General features: G+C 38.6%; 1 protein-coding gene across 1 annotated transcript in view; it reads right to left on the reverse strand.

Moving 5' to 3' along the window:
• The window catches only part of RXFP2 (relaxin family peptide receptor 2), a 69,979-nt gene that overhangs the window by 29,405 nt on the left and 14,479 nt on the right, over positions 1–26,095 (reverse strand). The window contains exons 2-7 of the mRNA XM_007520292.3: positions 15,093–15,239; positions 11,450–11,527; positions 8,555–8,660; positions 7,444–7,515; positions 931–1,002; positions 111–182 (exon numbers count right to left, since the gene is read on the reverse strand). Coding sequence (XP_007520354.1) covers positions 111–182; positions 931–1,002; positions 7,444–7,515; positions 8,555–8,660; positions 11,450–11,527; positions 15,093–15,239 — 547 coding nt within the window. The remainder of the gene's footprint in view (positions 1–110; positions 183–930; positions 1,003–7,443; positions 7,516–8,554; positions 8,661–11,449; positions 11,528–15,092; positions 15,240–26,095) is intronic.

The following is a 26,095-nucleotide window of genomic DNA, read 5'->3' on the forward strand; positions in this document are numbered from 1 at the left end:
GTCAAAAATAATCTAATAAAACATGATATATAAATAGAGACCATGAATGTTGATGTGTATCATTGTAATAATGATCTGTTATAGTGGGAGATAAGGCTTAGAGTACTTACAACCAAATTAACTGATGTAAGTCTTTGAATACTCCAGGTCTGAGAGTTGTAATGCAGTTGTGGCTGAGATATCTACAGATAGCATGGGAGAGTTAATTAGGCAAATTCAGTACTCCATGTCAGTCATATCTAATAAGGCTGTGAGCCTCTGAGGATTATTATGAAATCTGGACATCTGCTTCTGAGGAACATTCTTCTGATTAGCAGGGTAGGGATAGGTGTGTGTGGGGGGAAATCAAAGTATATGCAGAAGGTAAATGGAAGCCAGACAGTCTGTAGGGAGTGGGGACAGGGCCAGGGAAGTGTCCAAATAAAATTATTAGGATATTACATTTCATTGACATACAAGGGCAGAACTAGGGGTGGACATTTGCTCAGTAGTATAGTAGATGCTTTCCATGTGTGAAACCCTGGGTTTGATAACCAGAACCATATAAAAACGAAACATGCAAAAGGAATAAGACAGAATTTTGGGTGACTTTAAGCTGGTCTTTTTTTTTTTTCTTTTCTTGGCCACATTCTTAAGTCAACCAACATTTTATAAAATTACCTACATGAATTAGCAATCTTTAGAAAAAGTTGATAAAATAATGTAAACATGACCCAATCTGGAAAAGACAGTCAGGGAGCACCTCTATCTATCTTCTGGGGGCAGGGAGAGGAATTATTTAATAATTCCTTTTGTGTAATAGCTAACCTAAGTACTTTGTGTTAGCCTATCCATCTCACTTCACTATGACCACATCAAGCTTTTAACCAATAAACCATTTTCTCCTTTTAACATTGACTTAAAAATAGCATTCAATAAGAAGTTACTCACAGTATTTGCAGATTGTGTAGTCCAAAAAATGCTTTCCTGGATATTTGTCTGATACAGTTATACTGAAGAAATCTGGAAGAAGTAAGACAGAAGAGTCATAAATTACAGCTTAGATGCTTTATTACATCATTCAAAGTGGGCTGTGCTTTCTTTACCTCAAGAAAGCCTGTGGTACTGACTTGTCAAGTCCAAAGTCATTTCTCCTGTTGGAAGTAGAAGCTGTGAGCCTAGTCAGTGTAGGTCCCCAAGCACCTCTGCAGCTGGTTCCAGATTTGCCCACAGACTTGGGGGATATGTCGGGGGGAAGGACTAGTCTTGCCTTTATAGACTTGGCTGCCTCCTGCCAACCTGCAAGTGTTGCTAGCCAGCTCAAACTAGCCTGATTCCCACGGATAAGCTTTTCTACTTTTGAAGCAGATCTTCACCTTTAATTTATTTCTCTCGGTTTCATTCCTCCCCAGAGAGGGAAAAATCATCTTTTTCTCTATTGTCATACAGAATAACTAGCAGAAAGTGAGCTGATGAGCTGTCCAAGGTCACACATGGTTTCACTGTTTGCATAGAGGCTATATATCCCACCCTCCACTCACAGGGTCATACTCTACTTAACCTCTGAAGCTATTAAGCAATATTGCATTGATTTGGTAAAAGCACTATTGGGATTATCTAAGTAAACAATTTCCATTTTCTGTGCTCATTATGCAGTGGGCAGTTAGCCCTTTATTCATATTTTCCAAAGGCCTTTGGGGAAGGACATATTCTCACTAGTTGTAGTAACTAACTAATGACCACATAGCATTTATTTTTAAAACTATTTTTTACTTATTATTGAATAGAAACAGAGAAGTTGACACGGAAGGAGGAGATAGTGAGAGAGAGACAGAGACAGAGAGATACAGAGAGACACCTGCAGCCCTGTTTGACCACTAGTGAAGCTTCACCCCCTGTAGGTGGGGAGCCCCTGGGGGCTTGTACCCAGGTCCTTGCACACTGTATTGCGTGCTGCCACCTGTCCCCACCTCCTTTTACACAGCTTTTTGAATGGCTTCTATATCTCTCCTTCTCATTTGATTGGATTGCTAAAAAATTAATTAGTACATTGTTCAGCGTCCGCCTGTTCTCTAAATTTTGTTAAGCTATGATTATTCCCTAGGAAAGTTTCCCAGCCTTTGGGTTACATGTGTGTAAAGATACTGACGTACTTACAATTCAGATTAGGAAAAGGATATAAAAGCTTGTTCAAGTAAAATACTGGTCGGCACCAGCTTTCCCCCACACCCAGTCTTGTAATGAACAGCTTAGAAAGCACAGACATTTCTGTTTCTTTTTTGAGATCTTCTTTTTCTGTCATTCTGCTCATTATCCAGGGTTATGAGTCTATCTATGTGGCTTCTCAAAAAAAAAAAAAAAAAAAGGTACTGACATCCTCAACCCTAAAGTAGCCAGGTGGGCTTTTGGTTATTAATAGCAAACCTGTCCATTTCCAGTAGTGTAGTTTCTGTGTGTACCACCTTGTGGAGGAGGTTGGTACTACAGAAGAGCTGGACTATAGGATGCACAAAGCATCAGTTTGAAACCCTGTGACCTGTACACTGTCTGGACTCCCTCCCTGAACCCCAGCCAGGTCTGTTTCAGCATTCTGCTTTAGGCTTACAGTTATGCTGTGGAAAGACTGAGATACAGATCAGTATCTTTTTTTTTTTTTTTTTTTTTTTTTTTAGCATTTTCAGAGTTTTTGGAGTGATGTGATGAAAAGAGAATTTGGTGAATTATGTTAGAATAACAAATGAAAATAGAAGGAGAATGTAATGCTACAATTGAGGTATTTGTAGTCCCACTTAAATATAAAATGTATTGCCTAACTGGTGCTATTTACATTTTGTTCCAGAGAGCTAATTCAAAAGGGCAGTGCCCGTTTTACCTACAGGTCACATCTTGAAAATAAGAACACAGTCATGAATTGTGAATTTGACCATGTGCTTTGGTCTGAATACTCACTTGATGTGAGTAGCCAATCTGCTTTACTGACAGGACTTACGACAGACTCACTAAATTGTAAAGAGCCTCTAGTCTTCAAACTAGTCAGCTTACAGACATCCTATTAGAAAACTAGATGTCCAGGTTTCTTCATCTGAGACTTGGGGTGCTGGATTTTTACTCTGTCCTCTAGTATTTGCTTTCTTCTTTGCAGAACGGCATCTTGGTAAATGTGAAGGGAAAATTGGAATCATGACAGTTTGTCAGGTGACGTCCTCTTTTTACTCAGAGCCAAGATATAAGCCCATCTATATACTTTACAATGAACGACTTTTCTAAGAATAACTTACTGGTTCATGAATTCCTGCTATTTCAGCTGTCAGGACTTTTCAAGCAGAAATGACAGGAATTTATGTACCTGAAACTAAATCAAATAAATGCTTTCATGACATGCATGTTTAGAGGCTAATGTCACATTTTGTATTCATGAGCCAAACAGGCTCCTTGAATTACATTTTGTTGCTGGTGGTTGAGCTGAACAAGAACTCAGTGTAAGAAGGAATTCCCAATTTATATGCGGTTTCTGCTACAATGAGGAGGAGAACTGCTGTTGGTTTCCATGGCAGCAGTGCTAAAGTATTATAGTGAGTTTCATAAATTATATTTTATATCTCTGAAGGGTCATCTTAACTGGTTCTCTACCCCCTCAATATTAGAAAGGCTGATATTTTTAAAAGTTTTCATCTAGCAATTAAATTTTCATTTCAACTTTGAAATTTGCTTTACTGAATGAAAAAAACTTCTGCATTTTAAGTCTTCTTAATGTCATTGTAAGTATTTAGAACATCTCAAACAAGAGTAATATTACTTAACAAGGAATTCAGTCATCTCTCTGATATATCCCAATGTAGTTTATCAATGCATATCAACTTCACTAGGTCAGTGCACTCTAAAATACGTATTTGTGCTTTCCTTCTCCTTGCTCAAATAGAGTAAAACCCAGAATTTTAAATTATTATTAATGCCTAGGGACAGAGAGAAATCAAGAAGGGAAGGGGAACTAGAGATGGAGAAAATGAGATACCTGCAGCACAGCTTCACTGCTAATGAAGCTTTCCTGTACAGGTGGGGGCCGGGGAGTTGAGCCCAGGTCCTTGTGCATTGTAACATGTGCACTCTACCAGCTGTGCCACAACTTGGCCCCATCTGGATTTTCTTTTTATCATGCATTCAATGATCCTACAGACATGTTTTTTTAAGTATTTTTTTAAATTTAAGAGAGATACAGAGAGAGTGAACAGAGCACTGCTCAGCTCTGGCTTATGGTGCGCTGGGGATTGAACCTAGGACCTCAGAGCCTCAGGAATGAAAGTCTTTTTGCAGAGCCATTATGCTATCTCTTCAGCTTTACAAACATGTTTTAATGATCTCTTCCTTATAGGCACCTTCATTTCTTGTGAGGTGGTTTTTTTTTTTTTTTTTTTTTTTTGGTCTGTTTTTGCATTAGACACATTTCCCTGGTCACTTTGCATCCTTTGAGTGTTTTTACTTATATTTATTTATTTTCCTTGCTGAAGATGTTCTTGCTTTCTGTTTATTTTCCCTGTCTGTTAGGCATGCATACCACTCCTTCAGAAAATATTGGTACTTACTAAGGCCTTCTGAGAGAAGCAGAAACTCTGTATGTTTCATTGTATACTACAGTGGAGTTGGTAGTGGAGTTACATGGGAGTCTAAGAGGGTCAGAAGTCAGTGAAGGATTTTTCACTATTTAACTGTTAAATGTGAGGGGCTTATAAAAATGGAATCATATGTAGAGAATCACCAAAATCATGTTAAAAACTCAGTGATGATCTATACTGTGGGTAATAAAGTGCATTTCTAATTTTATTTTAGAGAAAAGGAAAAATTAAGGAAATACTTGTCTGTTGTATGAAGTCTGTTTTTTAATAACATTATATTTATAATTACATATAAGACAGACTATATAATAGATTAGTCATATAGATCAAAGCATAAAGTCAGTTTCACAATTTGTAATAGTATAGCATATTTAATTCATAAATAACAATGTTAGAAGATAGTATAGGAGAATCACTCATTTCTCTACTTCTGTTACTGTATTCTCAAAGAGGATGATCTAAAACTAATGTGAGTAGGAAAATAAAGGGGGATGGCAGTTAAAGGCCTAAATAGTAGACTATATTAGTCTAAATGAGGTTTTTAAAAAACACTTTGGTTTTGATAATTTCTCTAGAAATTGAAAAAAATGAGGACTGAAACATAATTAATTATTGAAGAATCTAGATCAAATCAGAAATTTATAAAATGTTGACTCCAGATGATAAAATTTAAAGAAAGTATTCTAAAACATAATTTAAAAAAGTCTCTGCCATTGCTGTTTTATATTGGCCTCCCTTGAGCATTAGTCAGACATTGTGAGGACAATATTGATTCAGAGAAGGAATATGTTGTGATTCTAAAAATTTCCAGTAAGATTAGCAGTATAGTTGGTCTTTCCTCTCTAGAGAAATTAATCTGGAAACCAGAACCAATGCATAGCTAGCTACATCAGTGTGAGGATGACAACAAGACCATGTGTTTTACAATGGAGCTAAAGGTCCTGATTGAGAATGGGATTTACAGAGGTTATCATCTCATCCAGATGCGGTTTTGTTCACACAAAATTCTATCTCACTCATGGACTTCCTTTGGTGACTTCCTGTCTATACTTAAATTCATGGACAGCATGGAATTGTTGGTAGCATTTCAAGCCAATTGTGTTTGTCCAGTATGATCAAAGGGTTAATTTATTTGATGTTATTAGATTTTAACAAATTGTACATTTCTAGAAATTTTCTCCTTGGCCCTTAATATTGTGTAGACAGTGAGGTGATTGTACTGCTAAGGGGCCTTACAGAGTTACCTTGATGACTTTTAAATTTACTGTAGTGGCCATCTTGGCAAATGTAGAAATTTTGGCTCTCTGTTAGCACAGAGTAATTGAACTCAAAGGAAATGACACATAGAGATTTACTATTCTCATCGTCTTAAGTAGTAGGTCCACCACTAAACTAAAAGGAATGTTCACATTCCCTGATTGAGATAACATCCCAAATAATTTAATGTGAATAAATTGAGAAGTCAGCCTAGTCATTACAGGACTGCTTGGTGAGCAGAGTGTAAAGCAAAGGATTTATCTACCTTGTTATGAATAATACCTACGCAAACTGGGGTAGATAATTTGTTCCTTTCTTCCAATAGAGACCATCTCTGGATTTAGTCCCCTCCACTTTGATTTTCTTTCCTGAAGGATACCAAGCATCTCAGTTCTTTGGTTCTGAGTGATTCCCCTATTCAGTGCACCCATACAGATGAACCTTTCCTTCCTCAGGTATGTTAATGTCACTAATTTTACATTTTGCCCCTATTTTCCTCATAGTCTGTGCCATTGTCTTTTAAACTGTCTGATAGCTCTTTTTTTCCCTAACACTTTTCTTTCAGTGAAAATGTATAAGTAGGGCCTCCGGATTTTCAATGTGGAAAAAAAAAAGAAATATATTTTCTTACTGAGATGCTTTATCTCAATTTCAGTTTAACTCTAAAAATATTTAGATAAGAATCTGTTCTACTACACATTATTAAGTGAACAGATATAACAGTCTGTAATGATTTATTTTCTACTCTTAATTGTAACTAGAAGAATTAATAGTAAACAGAATCAACTTTCTATTAATTTTACTTCTTTTAAAATTTTTTAAAAATTATCTTTATTTATTGTATAGAGACAGATATCGAGAGGGAATGGAATGATAGAGAGTGAGAGACAGAGAGACACCTGCAGCCCTGCTTCACCACTCACGAAGCTTTCCTCCTACAGGTGGGGACTGGGGGCTCAAACCCGGATCCTTGTGCATTGTAACACGTACACTCAACCATATGCGCCATCACTCAGCCCCTAATTTTACTTCTAAATAGAAAAGAAATCTTAAATATCGTAAGGATGTTCTCACAAATTTTTTTTATATTATTTTATTTATTTTTTAAATTTGAGAATTTAAAAATATTTATTCCCTTTTGTTGCCCTTGTTGTTTTATTGTTGTAGTTATTATTGTTTTTGTTGGTTAGGACAGAGAAAAATGGAGAGAGGAGGGGGAGAAAGAGAGGGGGAGAGAAAGATAGACACCTACAGACCTGCTTCACTGCTTGTGAAACTACTCCCCTGCAGGTGGGCAGCCGGGGGCTCAAAGCAGGATCCTTCTGCCCCATCTGTGCTTAACCCGCTGCGCTACCACCTGACTCCCTTATTTTATTTTATTTATTTTTATTGTTGGATAGAGACAGAACTTGAGAAGGGAGGGGGAGACAGGGAGAAAGACAGAGAGATAGCTGCAGCCCTGCCTCACCACTCGTGAAGATTTCTTCCTTGAGGTGGGAACCCCAAGGGCTTGTACCTGGATCCTTGCGCACTACAATGTGTGCACTTGGCCAGGTGACTCACTGCCTGACACAAAATGTTTTAAATAAATACTTACAGATGTGTAAGTCCTGTGTATTTACTGAAAACTTTGTCTGGAAGACTGTGAATTCTGTTCTTCTTAAGAGACCTAAAATAACATGTAAAGCAGATTTCACTATGGATTTTATAATCAGTCAGACTCTCCTCTTGAAGCTGCATGATTGAGGAGAGGATATTTTTATGGTGAACCATTCTAAATAACACACATTTGAAAACAACTATGGTTACTGAAAACTTTGTCCTGTGAGAATAGGTCCAGAAAGCAAAATTAAGGTAGTTAGCAATTAGTTGACTAGTTATCCAGTTGGTAGAATAGGCTGTGGTATGTCTATAGTGATTTATTTCTTTAATTTTTTTATTGTCTGGGTAATTTAAGAAAATACAACAAAGAGAGCCACGAGACCGTAAAAATTCCTAATCATACTTGAAATGTGATACAACTGAAAACTTCTGAGGCTCTAAAACATGCAAAATACAGGCAAATGTACACAATTATAATAGAACGGCTTTCATAGAACTTTTCTACCTTTGTAGTCTTGGACAAATTACACCATTAAAAGTAAGAAAGCATAAGTGAATACTCTTGCTTTTTAAATTTTACTTTTTTAAAAGTTTTATTTTATTTTAACTTCATTTTATTTGATAGAAAAGAGCAATTGAGAAGGAAGAGTGTAGAATGAAGAGCGATCAAGATCGGCAGCACTGCTTCAACACTTGCAAAGTTTTCCCCCTGCAGGTGGTGACTGGGGCCTTGAACCCGGGTCCTTGTGCATGGTAATACATGTATTTACCAGGTGCACCACCTCCCAGTCCCCAATTTTACTTTTAATTATTTAATATTGATATATTTATAGTGCACACATTAGAAACTAATAAAATAAAAATCCCAGACCAGAGTGATTTGTGGACCCAAGGTTAATCCCACTAATCTAATACAAAGTGTTTAAATTATTTTTTTTAAGCATGCATAGTTCTCTTATGACTGGTGGCTTTAAAGGAAGCTTTTATTATTTTGCTAATGTACAAATAGCATAATACAGAACAAAGAGAAAATACAGTTACAGTTACATAGTTTTCATGACTTTAGGGGAAAATATCCTCCAGCTTTTTTTTTTTTCCCTACTTACAGTACTGTCAGGTTGCTGGAAATCTTTGGCACAGACTTTAATCCAATGTTTACACATTCCAGTTCATTCTCTTTGCAGTTACAGCGTTGAGGGTACTTGTTCAGAACTAGGGGACAAAAGGAATAAGATTTCACTAGGGTAAAAAAAATAATAAACCTCTTTTATTTAATTATGATTTTAATCTCTAACAACTGATATTGCTCTCTTTTGATTGAATGTTTAATGTTAACTCCTTGTTAAGTGATGTGGGGAAGGCCCATAATACAAGCAACTATTCTCTTCTTGTCAAATATAAACTAATGTAGTAGTCATCTCCGTCCTAGCTTCCAGTGGTCATTTTAGAGACATTTAGCAAAGGACTAGAAATAAACCACAGAAATGTTTAAATAACAGCGATAAAGTGAAGATTAAGTTCTCTTCAATGGAAAACATTCCTATTACTGAGTACATCTTTAATGGGTATAAGTGAGTCGATTCAATTTAATTGAATGTTACAAAGAGGTTGCTCTTGTGGATTAAATTTGAATTCATTGTTTTCTCTTTTTTAACCTCTTTGGGAGCTATGAGCAAAGTTAAATACTGTTTCTTCCATAGCATATGTTTGGTGCTTATTAGAACCAGCTGACTCAGATATCATCTCGCTTTGGATCGTAGTTCTGCTTTACTGTGAAGTTGAGGTAGAAGATGAAAGTTGTGGAGAGATGGTAAAGCTGAAAATGCCAAAGATCCATCCATCTATCTGAGTCATTTATAAGAAAGACAGCTTCAGAATGAATTCAGAAAGAATTTGTATCATTATTAAGTTGAGGCTTGCCAAAAAGTGAGAAATTGATAGAGAAACAGGCCAAGTTGGTCCATGGAGTAATCATTGCCTGTAGGGAGTATGTGTAGGAGTGGGGGGATTTTTTAATCAAAAGGAAAGGTATATTTATGATGTGTTTGCTTTTACCTCAGATGTAGTGGGTGTTTGTTTTGGTGGAGCTTGAAATTATTTTCAAATTTAATATTTATTATTTAAGTCTGTCTATAATTAATGCATAATTGCTATGTGTGCTTTAGGTCATCATTATCAAAAATTTAATTTGAAAATCAGTTTCACTGAATTTTAGTAAAATTAATACCTTTTTATTTTTATTATCTACTGAATTCATAGGCTACACTCTAGTAAAGTTTAGGAAACCACTGTGTTTTTATTGGTGTAGTCATTTCTTTTTTCTTAAGTTTGTTTTCATATACATATGTATTTCATAATATGTATATATACACATATATGTATATTTGTAAACATATATGTATAATAAATAAATATTTATTAACTAGAGTACTGTTCAGCTCTGGTGGTGCCGGTGATTGAACCTGGGAGCTCCAAGCTTCAGGTGTGGAAGTCCTTTGCATAACCATTATGCAGTTTCAGAGTGTTTATTCCCTTGCTTCTTGACATTGAGAATTATGATTATGTTATTAGATTGAACACTCAGGGCTGGAAACTCTTAGAATTCCATAGGGTCCAGACTGGGCCTGCTGCCTAGACCAGAAATGTGAGCCTAACTAACTTCCTCACCTATTAACAGCCATACCAGCAGGCTCTGCCTCTTGGATTTCTTTTTGCCTCACTCTTCCAAGTGGTGTTTTCTGGGCTCAGATTCAGATTCTTAGTATTGGTTTGGAACAACTCAATGGACAATAGTCAGTCTCTCACCGTTATTTCTGTCTAACCTAGGTTCACGTTTGGTTTGACCATTTCCTGTTGTAGAGGCTGCCCTATGTGTTAATTGTGGGGTATTCAGCAGCATTGTTGGTTCCTACCCATTAGAGGCAGTATCGGCTCCCCTCCTTCCAAAAATATCTCTGGAAAGTGTCTATTATTCCCTGAGGGCAAAGTTGTCTCAAGCTGAAAACTCCTGTACATTTAATCTTCTACAGTTCTTAAGCAAGAGTCAGTCTCGCATGTACTAACAAATACTTCTTCCTCTTCATTAAAAGCAGAGAATCCCACATCTTGGGTGGTTGCTCAGAGATTGCCACCATGGGATGTGTGGAGACTATTCATTTGTGGTTCAAGAAGAAATACTAAAGCATTCAGCTATATTTATTTTTACTTTTTTCGATTTCTAACTTTCACATGTACATCTATACTTGTGCATATTTAAGGCATATAGCAAGTGGTAATTTTGAATGGCATTATAATGTGTCTAACACATGGTTAGTGTTATATTCAGATAGATCTGCTCAGAGCCATTGTGAAAGGCACTATACAGCACGTTCTGCCTCTTCCTTCCTCAGTGTTTTGTTACTCATGCTTCTTTCCTCATCCTTTTATTGCTTATCCTTCCTTCCATCTGCGGACTTCAAAGTTCACCCAGTGTCATTTTTTCTCTGAATCTTTCCCCATCCCTGATAGAGTCATGCCCTTTTACCTCTCAGCAAGCTTCCACACTGCCTTGTGTGAACATCCTTTTCTAATTGAGCACAGATATTGTAGTGTTCCTGCATCTGCAAAGGTCTGTCTCTCTTGCTCTAATATGAGGTGTTGCTGGTTAAGGTTACATCTGAGTTATTTTGCTCTCACTACTCAACATAGGGGTGGAAAATATTTGGTGCTCAAACTTAGAAGGGGGTGAGGGAGAATAAGATAAATTTAATGTTTGCCATAATTATTCAGTACCCGTATCACCTTGCAATCATGACCTAACACTAAATTAACATTAAAAGAGCATGTCATTTTCTTCATTCTATCTCTTCAGACCCATGGACAGACAATAGATCAGTGACCACTGAAATACATTGAACTGAAATTGAAATTCTGAAGGGAATCAATCACCCATATAAATCCATGCACCACAAACCATGCTGTTCGCAAAGCTGATATTGAGTCTTTGAACCAATACCACTTACAGCACTCCTGTGTTAATGCCACATTATTAGCATTTCCATGGACTGTGCCATATATAGTCGCCCATCCACTAGTGTCTCCTGTGAAATGGTGATGAATATGTATCAGTTAATCTTCAAATCAAGTAACAAATTACAAAACAAAAATATAAAAATTTGATCATGAAATCAATAAAAGATAGGATGATGCCATCAACGGTAAGGGAGAAAAAGCTAGACAAACATTGGAGATTTTCACTTCCTTGAAAATATAAATAAAGGTTTATGTATCATAAGCATATAATGGAAGTAGATCATTCTTTTACCTACATATCAGTTTACCTGAAAAAATGTTGCCTATTTCAAATACTGACTTATAAAACTTTTGCTCTTAATTTTGAGGTTCTCAGAAGAAAAATATCATCTGAATCTTATTTTCTCACATTCATATTATTGTGTTTTGCATATGTAAATACCTACTTTGTAGACATAATAAATTCTAACAAAATTTGTGTCACCTCATCTCATTAATAAACAAATCAAGTCCTCTATTTTTTTTTTTTTTTTTGCCACCAGGGCTATGACTGGAACTCGATGGCTGCACTATGAACCCACCACTTCTTATGTCCAATTTTCCTCTTAATTTTTTTAATTGATAGGACAGAGAAAAAATGAGAAGAGAGAAAGAGGAGAAAGAGACACCTGCAGACCTGTTCACATCTCCTGAAGCTTCCCCCTTACTGATGAGGATTGGGGCTTGAACCCAGGTCCTTATGCAAGGTAATGTGTGCACTCAATTCAGTGAGCCACTGCCTAGCCCCCAAATCTTCTTTTAATAAAAGTTGTCCTATTGAGAGCAATAATATTCTTAATTTGTCGGAAGATACAGTCTTCTGGGGCTGAATGGTGGCACATCTGGTTGAGTGCACACATATTACAGTGCACAGGGACTCAGGTTCAAGTCCCTGGTTCCCCACCTGCAGGGGGCAGCTATGCGAGTGGTGAGGCAATGCTACAGGTGTTTCTCTTTCTGTCTCTCTCCCTCTCTGTCTCATCCCTTCCCCTTGATTTCTGGCAGTTGCTAGCCAATAAACAAATAAATAAGGATAATTAAACTTTTTAAAAAGATCTAATTATTTAAATAAAGATATGATTTTCCTTGCCCAGTTGCCTTTATTTTATGGTTAAATCACATTCTTTTAAAAAGAGAGCCCAGTTTTAGGGTATAACTGCTTTAGCAGATGCCATTAACATGATAACACATATTATAACAGATGGTATTGAGGTTCTAGCAACTAAAAAAGTAAATTTAAATAGTTACCCACAGATCCCTTTGATCTCTTTATTTCTATTTTAAAATGATTCTACTTGATGCCATAAAGCAGAGATAGGGAATAAATATCCAGCCTGTGGGTCATATACAGTCTGAGAAATCATTTGATCTGGTTCTGCCAAGGCAGGACCTGAACTTCAATGAACCTAGAGGCTCTTTTCATAGCAACATTAAGAGCTAATGTTTTAAGTTGCTAGTTTTGTATATCCCACAAATAGTGTTATGGAAATCCGAATGACCCTTGGCAGAAAAAAGATGCCCCCACCCCTGCTTTAGTTAAATTTTTATCTCATTTGCATTGAACACAGTCCCATTAAGCAGATGAATTTCTGTGGCCTCTCATTCCCAAGCATGGAAAAGGAAAGACCAGGAATTTGAGTGATCATTGACAGCCAGAGAACTGCCTCATCATCAAGCACAGAGTCCCTACTATGTGCCGTACTGTTCCAGCCTCTAGTGACATTAAATCATAAAGATATAAGCAAGAACTCTTCTCAAGTTCATGCCTACTGAGAGAATACAATGAAAAGACACGGCAGTCCTCAGTGTCACCATAAGGCACATGCAGGGTTCTATGGCAACAAGGAAAAAGGTTGTTGAGAATGGTGATAGAGGGTCAGGGTGCGGGGCACACTTCTTGGATGAGGAGACACTTGAATCACATGCTAAAGGCTGAGAAGGAATGATTCTCAGGAGATCAGGCCAAAGGTTCCATAAAAGGGAAGCAGGCATCAGCACCCAAGGGTAGAACAGATCCAAGAGGCAGCACATTCTTGGTGTTCTGTGTATCTTGGATTGCTAGGCAATGGGAAGGAGAGGCAGTTCTCTGATAGAAAACACCTGGGAGGACTCTTTTATTCAGGAGATCTGAGGTCTTGAGTCTACTCAGAATAGCTGAGAGAAAAGTACAAAGGTTGGATAAGAGGATACAAACAGTTCTGGCATCCAGACCTCAACTGGCCTGCTAGACTGTTGGTGACCTGCCTCTGCTCAGCTCTTCACCCTCTCCACTCTGGTTCACTCTCGCCTTTCCTTCCCATGTACATATCGTCTGCTGTCAGGGCTTTATGCTTGTTATTTTATTTTCTTTGCCGGTAACTCTGGGTCTCCAGAATAGTGTGTGTGTGTGTGTGTGTGTGTGTGTGTGTGTGTGTGTGTGTTTTCCTTTTAATTTATTCCTGAATTCAAATCCTTTTAATTTATTCCTGAATTCAAATCCTTTTAATTTATTCCTGAATTCAAATGTCTTCATTTCAGAAGTTTTCTCTGGTTAGGTGTTGAAAGTAACCTCCTCTCCACCTTATCACATTATTCTATTTTATATAGTTTTACAATATTTACTATCAGAAACTATTGGATTTTTTCTACAGGTTTACTGCTTCCCATAAGGGCAAATACTTTTGTCTTCTGTGAGTCCACTGAGTCTCAGTGATTTGAAGTATGTCTGGCACAGCACTCATTCAGTAAAGTCTGTTCAATGAGTAACTCCTCTCGGCAGCCCATTCACACAGGTGTCCCAAGGAAGCCTTTTAAAATTCAGTGTGAGGGGCCTAGAGATAGCTCCCTGCCTAGGACACCTCCACTGCCATGTACCTGACCCAGATATGTGCCCTGGTACCACCACTTTGGAGGTGCTCCGGCAGGGAAGGAAGTTTGGGTGCTATGGTGTCTCTCCTTTTTTTTCTCTCTGAAAACGGGAAAAAGTGGCCTAGACTAGTGAAATCATGCATACACGAGGCCCACATTCCTCCAGCAAAGAAGCAAAATATGGGTATCCAAATAGATTTTAAAAAAGAATTTTTGATTTTTATCAAACACAATTTGTAGGATTTGTATTTTTAAAAATTTTGTTGAAGTAAATCAAAACTTATCAACCCTGAACTTAGGGTCATGACATTATGCACATTCAAGTGTGCATATATTATATCAGCATCTGCATATATTACACTGTGTTGATCACTAAAAGTCTTAACTTCACTACGAGTTCACCCTTTTTGCTTGGTTTGTCCCTCCTTCCCTTCTAACAATCACTGATTGATCATACAACCTGAAAGCTTATTTTTGGAAGGCAGATATGCGCATCACTAAACCACCAGCACAACTGTCTGAAAATTTATTTTTGAATGATGCTACATTTCTGACTTAGGCAATTTCTGTGTATGAAAATCCAGCCAATTACCACAAATAAATCGGGGAGCAATTATTTATATTACAACAGGTTACCCTGTGGAAATCCAAACTATCCCTTCCAGTTCATTATTCTTATTCGCTCCCCTTCTGGTTTGGGAGAACTCACTAGGCAGGGTTTGCATCTGGGGCAAGGGGAAGACTCACCACAGTTCTCCTCATCAGCATTGTTCCCACAGTCATTCACACCATCACAGTGAAAAGCACGGGGCAAGCATTTGGTAAGGTTCCCACAGGGAAGATATCCTTTTTGGCACAAAGGCATGATTGTGCTGCCTTCAGTCAGTGCAAAGTCTGTGTGAAAGAGGGTACACATTCTAAGGTAACTGAAAGAAAGTCTGTTATGTTTTCTTGAGAACCTTCTGAGTTGAGTTTACTTAATGTTATTCTAGGTGGTGCTTTCTTTGAACAATAGTTTTAATTATAGCATTTTAAACATTCACAATCATGCCTAACAAGTGCTACAACAAGACTGGAACCAGGTTTATTTTTAATTCATTTAATGAAGGTAATAAAACCCAGTCAGCTGTTCTACTTTTGTGTGAAAGCAAACACTTGCCCAGTCCTGGAAACATGGATCAAACAGATGGAGTTATTTACATACAAATCCTCCACGAGCAGGCTTTGAGATGACTTATAATAAAAGTATACATGCAAAAGGGCAATATAACTGTGAATTAAAGAGAAACCCAGAACCCCATTTGGATAAGGAGAGATAATACTGAATAATATGAGACCCTCGTTCAGTTTTTAGTGTGTCAGACAGTTTGCGCTGTGGTTTATCTAGATTAGTCCTTCAGTTAACCTGGGGCAGGAGTGATACTATTCTCATATTTCAGGGTTAGGGAAGGTAAATACAGTCAATTATCTGAAAAAGTGACATGGTAGCATCTGAATCATCACACTGATTTTAGACACCACTCTTAACTTGTGTTAAGAACTCAGAAACCGCATTTAAAAAAAGTAGGGAAGTTGGGTGGTGGCATAGCGAGAAAAGCACACGTGGCACAAAGCACAGGACAGGCAAAAGGATCCCAGTTCGAGCTCCTGGCTGCCCACCTGCAGGGGAGTCTTTTGACAAGCAGTGAAGCAGGTCTGCAGGTGTCTGTCTTTCGCTCCCCTTTTCTGTCTTCCCGTTCTGTCTTCATTATTCTCTGTCCTATCCAACAACGATGACATCAAGAACAACAATAATAACTACAACAATAAAAAATGGGCAAAAGGGAATAAATGAATATTAAAATAAAAAATGTAAGTCCTCTATAAAAAAGTCTTTCTGTGTGTATAGGGATATAAGAGAAAACAAATGAGAGTTGAAAACCTGCTGGATTGACTGAGGAAATACAGAAAGTAAAGATGAAACACCTGCAGCATTATCTGTAAATATAACGACCCCCTCAAAATCCCAGAAATTTAGATGTAGGAGACATTCTTTTTTACTTTTTAAAAAATAGAGACAGGAAGGCAGAGGTACAGAGACAAAGAATGACAGAGAACACAGCATTAAAACTTCAGTGCAGTGGGGGCCAGCCTTGAACCTGGGTTGCAGTTCTTTCATTCTGAAAGAGTAATTTGCAGAAAAATAAGTACATGTGTTCTTTGTAAATACTTAAGTAAAATTGTAAAAAAAATATATGTATGTCAGATAAAATCTCACAGAATTTGGTTTAAGGAGAATATAGACTGAGGAATGGTTCGATTTTTAAAAAATTTATTCCCTTTTGTTGCCCTTGTTTTATTGTTGTAGTTATTGTTGTTGTTATTGATGTAGTTGTGGGATAGGACAGAGAGAAATGGAGAGAGGAGGGTAAGACAGAGAGGGGGAGAGAAAGACAGACACCTGCAGACCTGCTTCACCACCTGTGAAGCGACTCCCCTGAAGATGGGGAGCCAGGGGCCATTAACGCTTTGAGCCACGTGCACTTAACTGCTGCGCTACTGCCCGACTCCCATGGTTCAATTTTTTAATGAGTAAACAAGAATAGAGTGCTTTAGAAAAATCTTCCTAATAATACCACTGAAGGCTGATAGCATAGCCAAGAATTTCCTTGGGTTGGTGGTATGATAGATATTTTTCTTATTGGACACTTCCACACGATCTTTTAAAAATTATTTATTTATTGGATAGAGACAAATTAAGAAAGAAGGGAAACACTGAGAGGGACAGAGAAAAAGAGACACCTGCAGCACTTTTCTATTGCTCTGGAAGCTTCCTCATGTGGGTCAGGACTTGGACCTTGAGTCTTGATTGTAACTTGTATGCTCTGCCCAGTGTAATACCACCAGCCTCAGTATGATTTTTTTTTGCCCCTAGGGTTAATGCTGGGACTCAGCATTGGCACTACAAATCCACTGCTCCTGGTAGCCAGTTTTTCCATTTTATTGAATAGGACAGAGAAATTGAGAGGGGAGGGAGAGGTAGAGAGGGGGAGAGAAAGACACTTGCAGATCTGCCTCAGTGCTTGTGAAGCTTTCCCCTTGCAGGTGGAGAGTGGGGGCTCGAACCTTGCATTTCATACTATGTGTGCTTAACTGGGTGTGCCACTGTCCGACCCCCAGTATGATGGTTTTTAATGTAGCAGTAGGGTAGGATAGAACACTGTCTACCTTATGTTTCCTCATCCCTTAATGTAGCAGAAAGATAGGACTGAACTTACTTTGTACTATGTGTTTCCTGATCATTTGATCTTAGTAGCTTTTTTGTATGACTGACATTATTATTTCCATGTAAAGATAAGGAAAGAAGGCCTGAGAGCTTTAAAACACTTTTATATGGGCTCTTAGTGAAATACTCAGTTGATGTCTGGTCTCTCCAGCGACATTCACCCTTTTATTGAGGTGGTTACACCCCCAGATCAGTCACCATCCTCACTTTAAGTGAAGTGTGCTGTCTTTCATTGTTTAACCAATAAGGCCAACTTGTTAAAGGGGGTTGTTGAGTTTAGTGCACTAAAAATCTGTGTAAATGGCCAGTGTGCGTTGAACTTTTAGCTATAGGATTAGAGAAAATGACTAGATTGATTATATTATCTTTAGTTCTTTAGTCATGGTGAACCCTCTCAACATCCAGCAACTGTATGAGAATCTGGCTCTCTCTTGAGGACAGTGAACTGACAGTTCACACTGTCCCTAAATCTGCACCTGCATCTGCTGGCTTTCCCCACAGTGGGAGAGGACCCTCAGATTCTTTTATACCAAGTAGATCTTTGCTCTAAGAAAGTTAAAATACATGTTTTCTCTGCTCTTACTGCTGTGGTAATGAATTGTTTATATTCAGAAACTAGGCATAAGAGCTAGTCAGGTCTATTTGCAGAAACTGCTGTGTAGTTCTGGGGGTTGAACAGTTAAGCATGTTCACACAAGGAGAGGCATGCAGAGTCATAATTTTTTTTTTTTTTTTAGATCTCCTAACTTCTTCCTTGTAAAGATTTCTGTGGAGTGAAGATTAATGGTCCTCCTGTGTTTAGAACACGAATGAGTGAGAATCAAGGTGTTTTAGTATGGCAGCTTTGAATTTCTTTCAATAGTATATCATAGTTAGAAGTGGATTTTTCATAGCAGTTTAGCATGCAGACACACACACACACACACACACACACATACACACACCAAATTTCTTGAACCACTATGTAGTTTTTACTATGTTGTCATAACTCTGGCTGTTGCTTGTCTTATCTTTTTTACTAGAAAAAAATTACAAGTCACTAAGACCTAGTAAGGCGCTAGTGGGATAGATGGATCCATTATTTAAAAATGTGTTAGTAAGTGTAGTCTGGAGGGGCCTGCTGGTGGTGTACACAGGTGAGTGCAATTGTTACCAATTCAAGCCCCAGGTTCCCATCTCCAGGGAAGAAGCTTTATGAGTGGTGAAGCAGTGGTATAAGAGGAAGTCAGTCAGTCTCTCTCTCTCTCTCTCTCCTTCTCCCTCTGTCCCTCTCTATCTCCACCTTCCCTCTGGATTTCTTTCTATATCTATCCAATGAATAACAAACAGAAAATAAGTAAAATAAAACCAATAATGTACTCTGGGGACCATCAGACCTGGATTAATATTCTTTTTTCCATTCACTAGCTACATAAGTTATAAACTTTAACATTCTCATTATTTTTAAGTGTTGGACTGGTGGTGGCCAGATGCAGGTGTGCACACCTGGCTGAATGTACATATAAACATGAGCAAGGACCTGGGTTCAAACCCTACCCCATCTGCAGGGATGTGCTTCATGAGTGGTATAGCAGGTCTGCAGGTGTTTATCTTTCTCTATCCTTCTCTATCCCCTTCTCCACTTTCAATTTCTCTCTATCTTATTAAAAAAGGGGGGGCACCAGAGTAGGAAGCCAGGCACTGTTTCTTTTATCTGAGTGAGCAGAGGAAAAAAATAACACTCAGAAGTAGTAATAGGTGTGACTTAGAAAGGAAGAGAAGGCAGGACCTTTAAAAAAATGGGCAAAAGCTACCCCACTAGGGAGATTAGGATCGACCTGCCAGTGCCCATGTCCAGCAGAGAAGCAGTTACAGAAGCCAGGAGATTAGGATCGACCTGCCAGTGCCCATGTCCAGCAGAGAAGCAATTACAGAAGCCAGAACTCCCACCTTCTGCACCCCGTAAAGATCTTTGGCTCATATTCCCAGAGGGGGAGAAATGTTAGGGGAAGATGACCAGAGGGCCTGAACTCCACCTCCATCAAGACCCAGAGAGAGAAGAGTTAAAAAGGAAGGACACTTGGAAGTAGTAATGGGTATAAGTCTGGCATAGAGGGCAGGGGAGGGCAGGACTGTAGGAAAAATGGGCAATATATAAAAATATAGATAGTTATAGAAATAATAGTCAACCCATATCTGTGACCTTGGGAGAACTACTGCAGTTTCCAATGGAGGGAATGAGGATGCAGAACTCTGGTGGTGGGAACTGTGTGGAATTATATCCTTGTTATCTCATAGTTTTGTAAATAAATATTAAATAGCTAATAAAAAAGAAAAAGGGCAGAAATACAGATATATAGATATAGATAGTTATAGAAAGTCAACCCATATCTGTGACCTAGGGAGATCTACTGCAGGTTCCAGTGGAAGGGATTGGACACGGAACTCTGGTGGTGGGAATGCTCTGGCATTATACCCCTATACCTAATATCTTATAATTTTGTAAATCAGTATTAAATCACTAATTAAAACAACTTTAAAAAAGGAAAAAATAACCGCTGGGAGCATTGGATTCATCATGTAGATAGACACCAAGCCTCAGCCATAACCCTGGTGGCAATAAACATAGAAAAACAAAGTCAAGAAAAAAAAAGAAGTGTTTAGCTTACTTAAGACAGCATGCTACTTTGCCATGTGCTCAGCCCAGGATTACGCATGGCCCTCACTGCACTGAAGACAGCTTGGGGCAATGGCTTCTTTTCTCTCTCTTTGTTTCTCTGATCTCTCTCTCCCTCTAGCTCTCCTTTTAGAAATTTTTTATCATCTTTATTTATTGGATAGAGACAACCAGAAATTGAGAGGAAGGAGGGAGGGAGGGAGAGAGGGAGAAAAAGAGAGAGAGAAAGAGAGGGGGGAGGCAGAGAGACAGAGAGAGAGACAGAGACCTGAATCCCTGCTTCACCACTTGCAAAGCTTTCCTGTAGGTGGGGGCCCGGGGCTCGAACCTGAGTCCTAGAACATGTGCTCAACCACACCACAGCCTGGCTCCACTGTCTTTCTTTCTTTTTGCCACAGGCGTTACAGCTGGTGTTTGGTGCCTGAATGAGTCCACTATCCCCAGCATTTTATTTTTTACAGAGTGAGAGACAGAAATAGAGAGAGATTGGGAGACGCATACGGGAAAGTGGGCCCTATCCAAGGGTTCCAGGACTGGGGGAAGTAGGGGCTCTATAGTGGAGATGTGAGGTTCCTGCTGTCTTAGGGTTCCAAAAGACAATCGATAGTTAATGTTATCATCACATTATTTGTTAATTGGGTTAACTTTGAAAAGTCCCTTTGTTATGGTTTGCTGGACAGTACCCAGTATCTTGTATATAGCTGTGCTATTGGAAGCTTCTAATCTACTTGGTCTAGGCTTTTGAGAGAGTCCGCATATCAAATACACAGCCTATATATTAAAAAGATCCAGAGACTTCACGTGTGGAATGACAACCCTTCAGCTTCATTACTCGGGTGAGACCTTTCCTTTAATAGTACACTCTAATTTCATCTCAGGTAGTTCACTTTCTAACAAAGTCCCATAACCTAGATATACACCAGTTTCTGTGAGAGAGAGCTTATGTGCACACATATCCATAAACTACTGCAAAATATATACCTGAAAGCAGGACTACACTAGAGTTTGCAGTGAGTACCTCCCTAACACTTCCTCTCCACTATTCCAAGCTTGGGATCCATGATTGCTCAACAAATTGTTTGGCTTCATATGTTAACTCTCTTTTCAATCACCAGGTTCCAGATGCCACCAGGAGGCTGGCTAGGCTTCCCTGGATTGAAGACCCCATCAATGTGTCCTGGAGCTCAGCTTCCCCAGAGTCACACCCTACTAGGGAAAGAGAGAGGCAGACCGGGGGTATGGACCGACCAGTCAACGCCCATGTTCAGCAGGGAAGCAATTACAGAAGCCAGACCTTCTACCTTCTGCAACCCTCAACGACCCTGGGTCCATGCTCCCAGAGGGATAGAGAATGGGAAAGCTACCATGGGAGGGGGTGGGTTATGGGGATTGGGCGTTGGGAATTGTGTGGAGTTGTACCCCTCCTACCTTATGCTTTTGTTCACTAATCCTTTCTTAAATAAAAAATTTAAAAAAAAAAGAAATAGAGAGAGAAAGAGGAAGGGGAAGAGAAAAAGAAAGACACTTGCAGCACTGCTTCATCTCTTGTGAAGTATTTCCCCCTGCAGATGGAGACCAGGGGCTTGAATCTGGATTCTCCTATGTGGCAATATCTGTGTTCTACCAGGTGAGAAGTGAGCCACCACTTGACTTCAGAGGCTGTGGTCTTGGTCTCTCTCTTTCTTTCTGCTTTTTTGTCTTGCTCTTTCTATTTGAGAAAGAGAAGGAAAAAAAAAAGGTTTTGTTGATAATATGCCCTCTTTGGATGTGTTTTGAGACAAGATAGTCTGATGCATGTGAAATACTAGAGAGTGCTTTCTTATGGTAAAATCTCCAGTAACGTTGGCATGTGGACAATTTCAACAGAAGTGTGAAAATAGGCCTTTAAGAAGGAAGCTGTAAGAGTTTTGCACTTCATTTTTTATGTGACTTCTATAAAGGAAATAACAGGGACTAAAAGAAAGTGTCTCAGTACTTCCTCGTGTTATTCTGGTTTAAAAGCTGTATGTCATATATGGTTTCTATTTTCAGCAGTCTCAAATCTCCTTTGAAAGTTGAAGGGGAATTGTAGATGATAATTAAGCAGTAAAAATGTCCTCTCAACTTCCTAATATTTTTTAATGATCTAGAAGAGGTGAAGAAATAAATGTTTAATTAAAGATAGCTTTGAGAAATGAAAGCTGAAACTGTGTAATATATTTTGAAAGTGGTATGCTGTGGTTCCTTGTGGGGCTTGTCATGGAGATAACCTTATATTAATTAATTCATTCTTCATTTCTTTTTAAAACCTTCACTATTGGTAGGTTTGGTGTATTGCATCAAAGCAGGGAATTCTGGGGGAAAGAAAAGGAGAAAAAGGCACGGGGGGCGGGGGGTTGGGTTCTAGTGTGGAACTACATATGATGATGGCAAGGGACCCAAGTTCAGGGTGAGAAGGTTTTGCAAACACCTATCATGGCAGATGAAAAATTGTACCTGTGTGTCAGCCACTGTACTGTAATTGTACTATAATCCATTAACCACATCCTTCCAATAAAGTGAACGAAAACAAACAAGATTTTTAAAGAAATTACATTCTTTGAGGGCTGACCCAACTAAATACCCATCTCACTCATGACAGATATACAGAGAAGGAGACAGCAATCTACTGTCACAGGCAAGGGATCAAGTTTATTTCCTAGAAGGAAATCAGGTTTCATCTGGTGAGTATAGGTCAGAGACCAGGGAAAAGACTGACATAGGAAAACAGAGCCTATTGATCGCCTTTTTTATGCTTGGCTATTTTTTACCCAAGAATGATACCTTTCTGAATTTAAGGCTTAAATTTTATGTGGAAGAAAAAAAAAGTGCCATCTGTCCCCCTAGCTTTTGTTCTCTGTATCCTAAATCCCTGTGCTAACTTCCTCCCTGGTCTTTACATTGTGCTCAATACTTTTTTAATGAACAAATGAATTAATAGGTCATCAGGGAATGAAAGAGAAATTGAAGGAAGAGTGCCTTTCATAATTTAAAACCTTCCGATGTTGGGGGCTTACATTTTTATTCTCAGGATAAATATTGTTTAGTCTTTCCGTTCTTCATTTATCATTCTCCATTGTCATTATTACAATTAAAAATAATTAAGAATCCATGTATTTGACACATACAGAAAAGGAATCAGTAGCCATCTGTACAAAGCATATTCTGCTGTCTAATCTTCCAACCATCTGTGGAAGTGGAAAAGAGTTCGTTTTAATTGAAACCTGGGGATTATAAAAATGGAGGATGCCTAGATAAGAGCTATGTTGATAGCTTCTCTAGTAATTTCTTTGGGGCCCTGCCAAATTCACAGCAGAGTGGAGATATGCACATGAAAAGAAAATTGCTCAGTAGTGGTTCTTATCTCTTGTGGTCAACATTTGGGACATATTTGTACAAAGGGATTTACTAAAAGGCTATCTGATAACTTTCTGAAGCCAACTGGAACTGGACTGCTATCCAAGGATTGTTTTTCTTCTGCCTATCATCACCTTTCCTGAGGTACTGGAAAGCACCAAGGAGAATGGGTGGGACCTAGTGGTAGTTTAGTTTGAGAAATATAAAGAGGATAGAAGGCTTTTGTCCCCTTTACCTCTTGTTATCCCTCTCTAATTCCTAGGCAGTTCTGCCTCAAGGCACTTTTATTAGCCTTTTCCTAAATTATATTCCTGTCAATTTACAGATTAGCCTGTGAAATTTAAAATCAAAGGGTTAAATTTCTTAGGGATAAGTTAGGATCAGGAAGATTACAACCTTCAACCCCCATTCTCCTTGGCAGAAGGGGCAATGGGAGAAACATCTGGAGAGATTAGTGATTCCAGCTACATCTCACCCAGGAGATTTTTAAAAGTCATGAGGCAGGAAGAGGGGAGAATGCTGTGTGGGAATACCCCATTCTGAGATTGTGCGTATTACAAAATAAAGTTTTACTTTTCACACAAAATGCAGCATTGTGATATTTCTCTGTAACATCAGACAGAACTGGACAACTTTATGCTATTTCTCCTGCATCCAAAACTGGGGGGGTGAGGGGGTAATGTGATCAGGCTGAACAGATCTCAGACAGGCCTGAGATACCATTCACATAGACTGCTGGTGTTGATTCATGTAGAAGCTAAACAAACCTACTCGAGGCCCTGGATGTTTCTTCTGCAGAGAACAAGGATGAAAGTCTTTTTTCCTGCCTATGGGGAAACCTTCCATCTGTTTTCTATATCCCCTTTTCCCCCATCTTCCCATAATCTCCCTATTATTTCCTTTCTTTCCTGTTTCTCTGCTGATTGTTTTTCTATTAATGTTAGCTTTATTTGATCAGCCCCCTTCTTCAAAGTAAACATACAGCTAAGTCAACCAGTTAATCAAACAACCAATCACCCAATCTTACTTGAACTAAAACACACTTCTTTCAAGTTTAAATTTCTCAGAAAATAATAAAAAATCATACAATCAGTGTTTCCTCATCACTTATTCTTTCCTCAACCCACAATATTCAGTCTTAGCCAGTTACATCAATGAAAGTTTTCCCACCTGAATCATTAATAATTCTCTTTGTTACTAAAAACACAAAGCTATTACTCAGTCTTTCTTTTCTCCCCTGCCCCACCCAGTGCCTTCTGGCTGCTCCTGTGCAGTTTTGCTGTGAGTCTGGGAAGCCACTCACTCCATTGTCTCCTCTGTACTGTCTTCTTCATAATTAGTTCTTTGCAGCATTATACAGAACCATTCAAAGTTACCAGGTCCAGAGGTTTTTCCCTCTTGGTTTAATGATGCCTCATTGCCTTGACTGACTACCTCCTCCATATGCTTTAAAGCCATCTCTTCCTCTACCCACCTCCTAATCTCCATAATGTAATGCTTGTTCATTCTCTGTCAATATCCTGAATGCCAGTGATATGCATTAGTAAGAGATTTCTTAGACTAATCAAATCAATTAAAGGGTTAGAGGTATCTAAAAGAAAAGTAATTAATATTTTAGTTGGCCATGTAAGAATACTTAAAGCTGCAAATCACCATATTTATTTATTTTTTAAAAATATTTTATTTATTTATTCATGAGAAAGATAGGAGGAGAGAGAGAAAGAACCAGACATCACTCTGGCATATGTGCTGCTGGGGATTGAACTGAGGACCACATGTGTGAGTCCAGTGCTTTATCCACTGCTCCACCTCCCAGACCAGGACAAATCACCATATTTATAATACTGCTCTACTAGAAAAAATGTGTTTTATTATTAAAAGCTAGAGAGGATATTCACAGAACAAAAGATAATCCTTTTAAAAAGAATTCCTTTGACTTTATAAAAACATGAAGTAACTTACTTGTGCTCACAGAGTAGTGAAACTTTCATTCCTGACAGCAGTGGCCTGGAACATAGTGTTTGGAGCTAAGTGTGAGAAAACTAAATCTGGCAGTGCTACCAGAATTCTTGAGGGAGATTATTTAGCCCTCTTTTCTGTAACCCACAAATGTTTCCTCCTAGTTTGTCACTTGTCTCAGACTTTCCGAAAGGGACTCTAGAGATAGGACTATGAGATCTTGACTTTCTGCAACCTGAAAATATTGCCTTGTCAGAAAAGTCATGCTGGGGAGTCGGGCTGTAGCGCAGCGGGTTAAGTGCAGGTGGCGCAAAGCACAAGGACCAGCATAAGGATCCCGGTTTGAACCCCGGCTCCCCACCTGCAGGGGAGTCGCTTCACAAGTGGTGAAGCAGGTCTGCAGGTGTCTATCTTTCTCTCCTCCTCTCTGTCTTCCCCTCCTCTCTCCATTTCTCTCTGTCCTATCCAACAACGACAACAACAATAATAACTACA

This window comes from Erinaceus europaeus, chromosome 5, assembly GCF_950295315.1.
Source record: "Erinaceus europaeus chromosome 5, mEriEur2.1, whole genome shotgun sequence".
NCBI lineage: Eukaryota > Metazoa > Chordata > Mammalia > Eulipotyphla > Erinaceidae > Erinaceus > Erinaceus europaeus.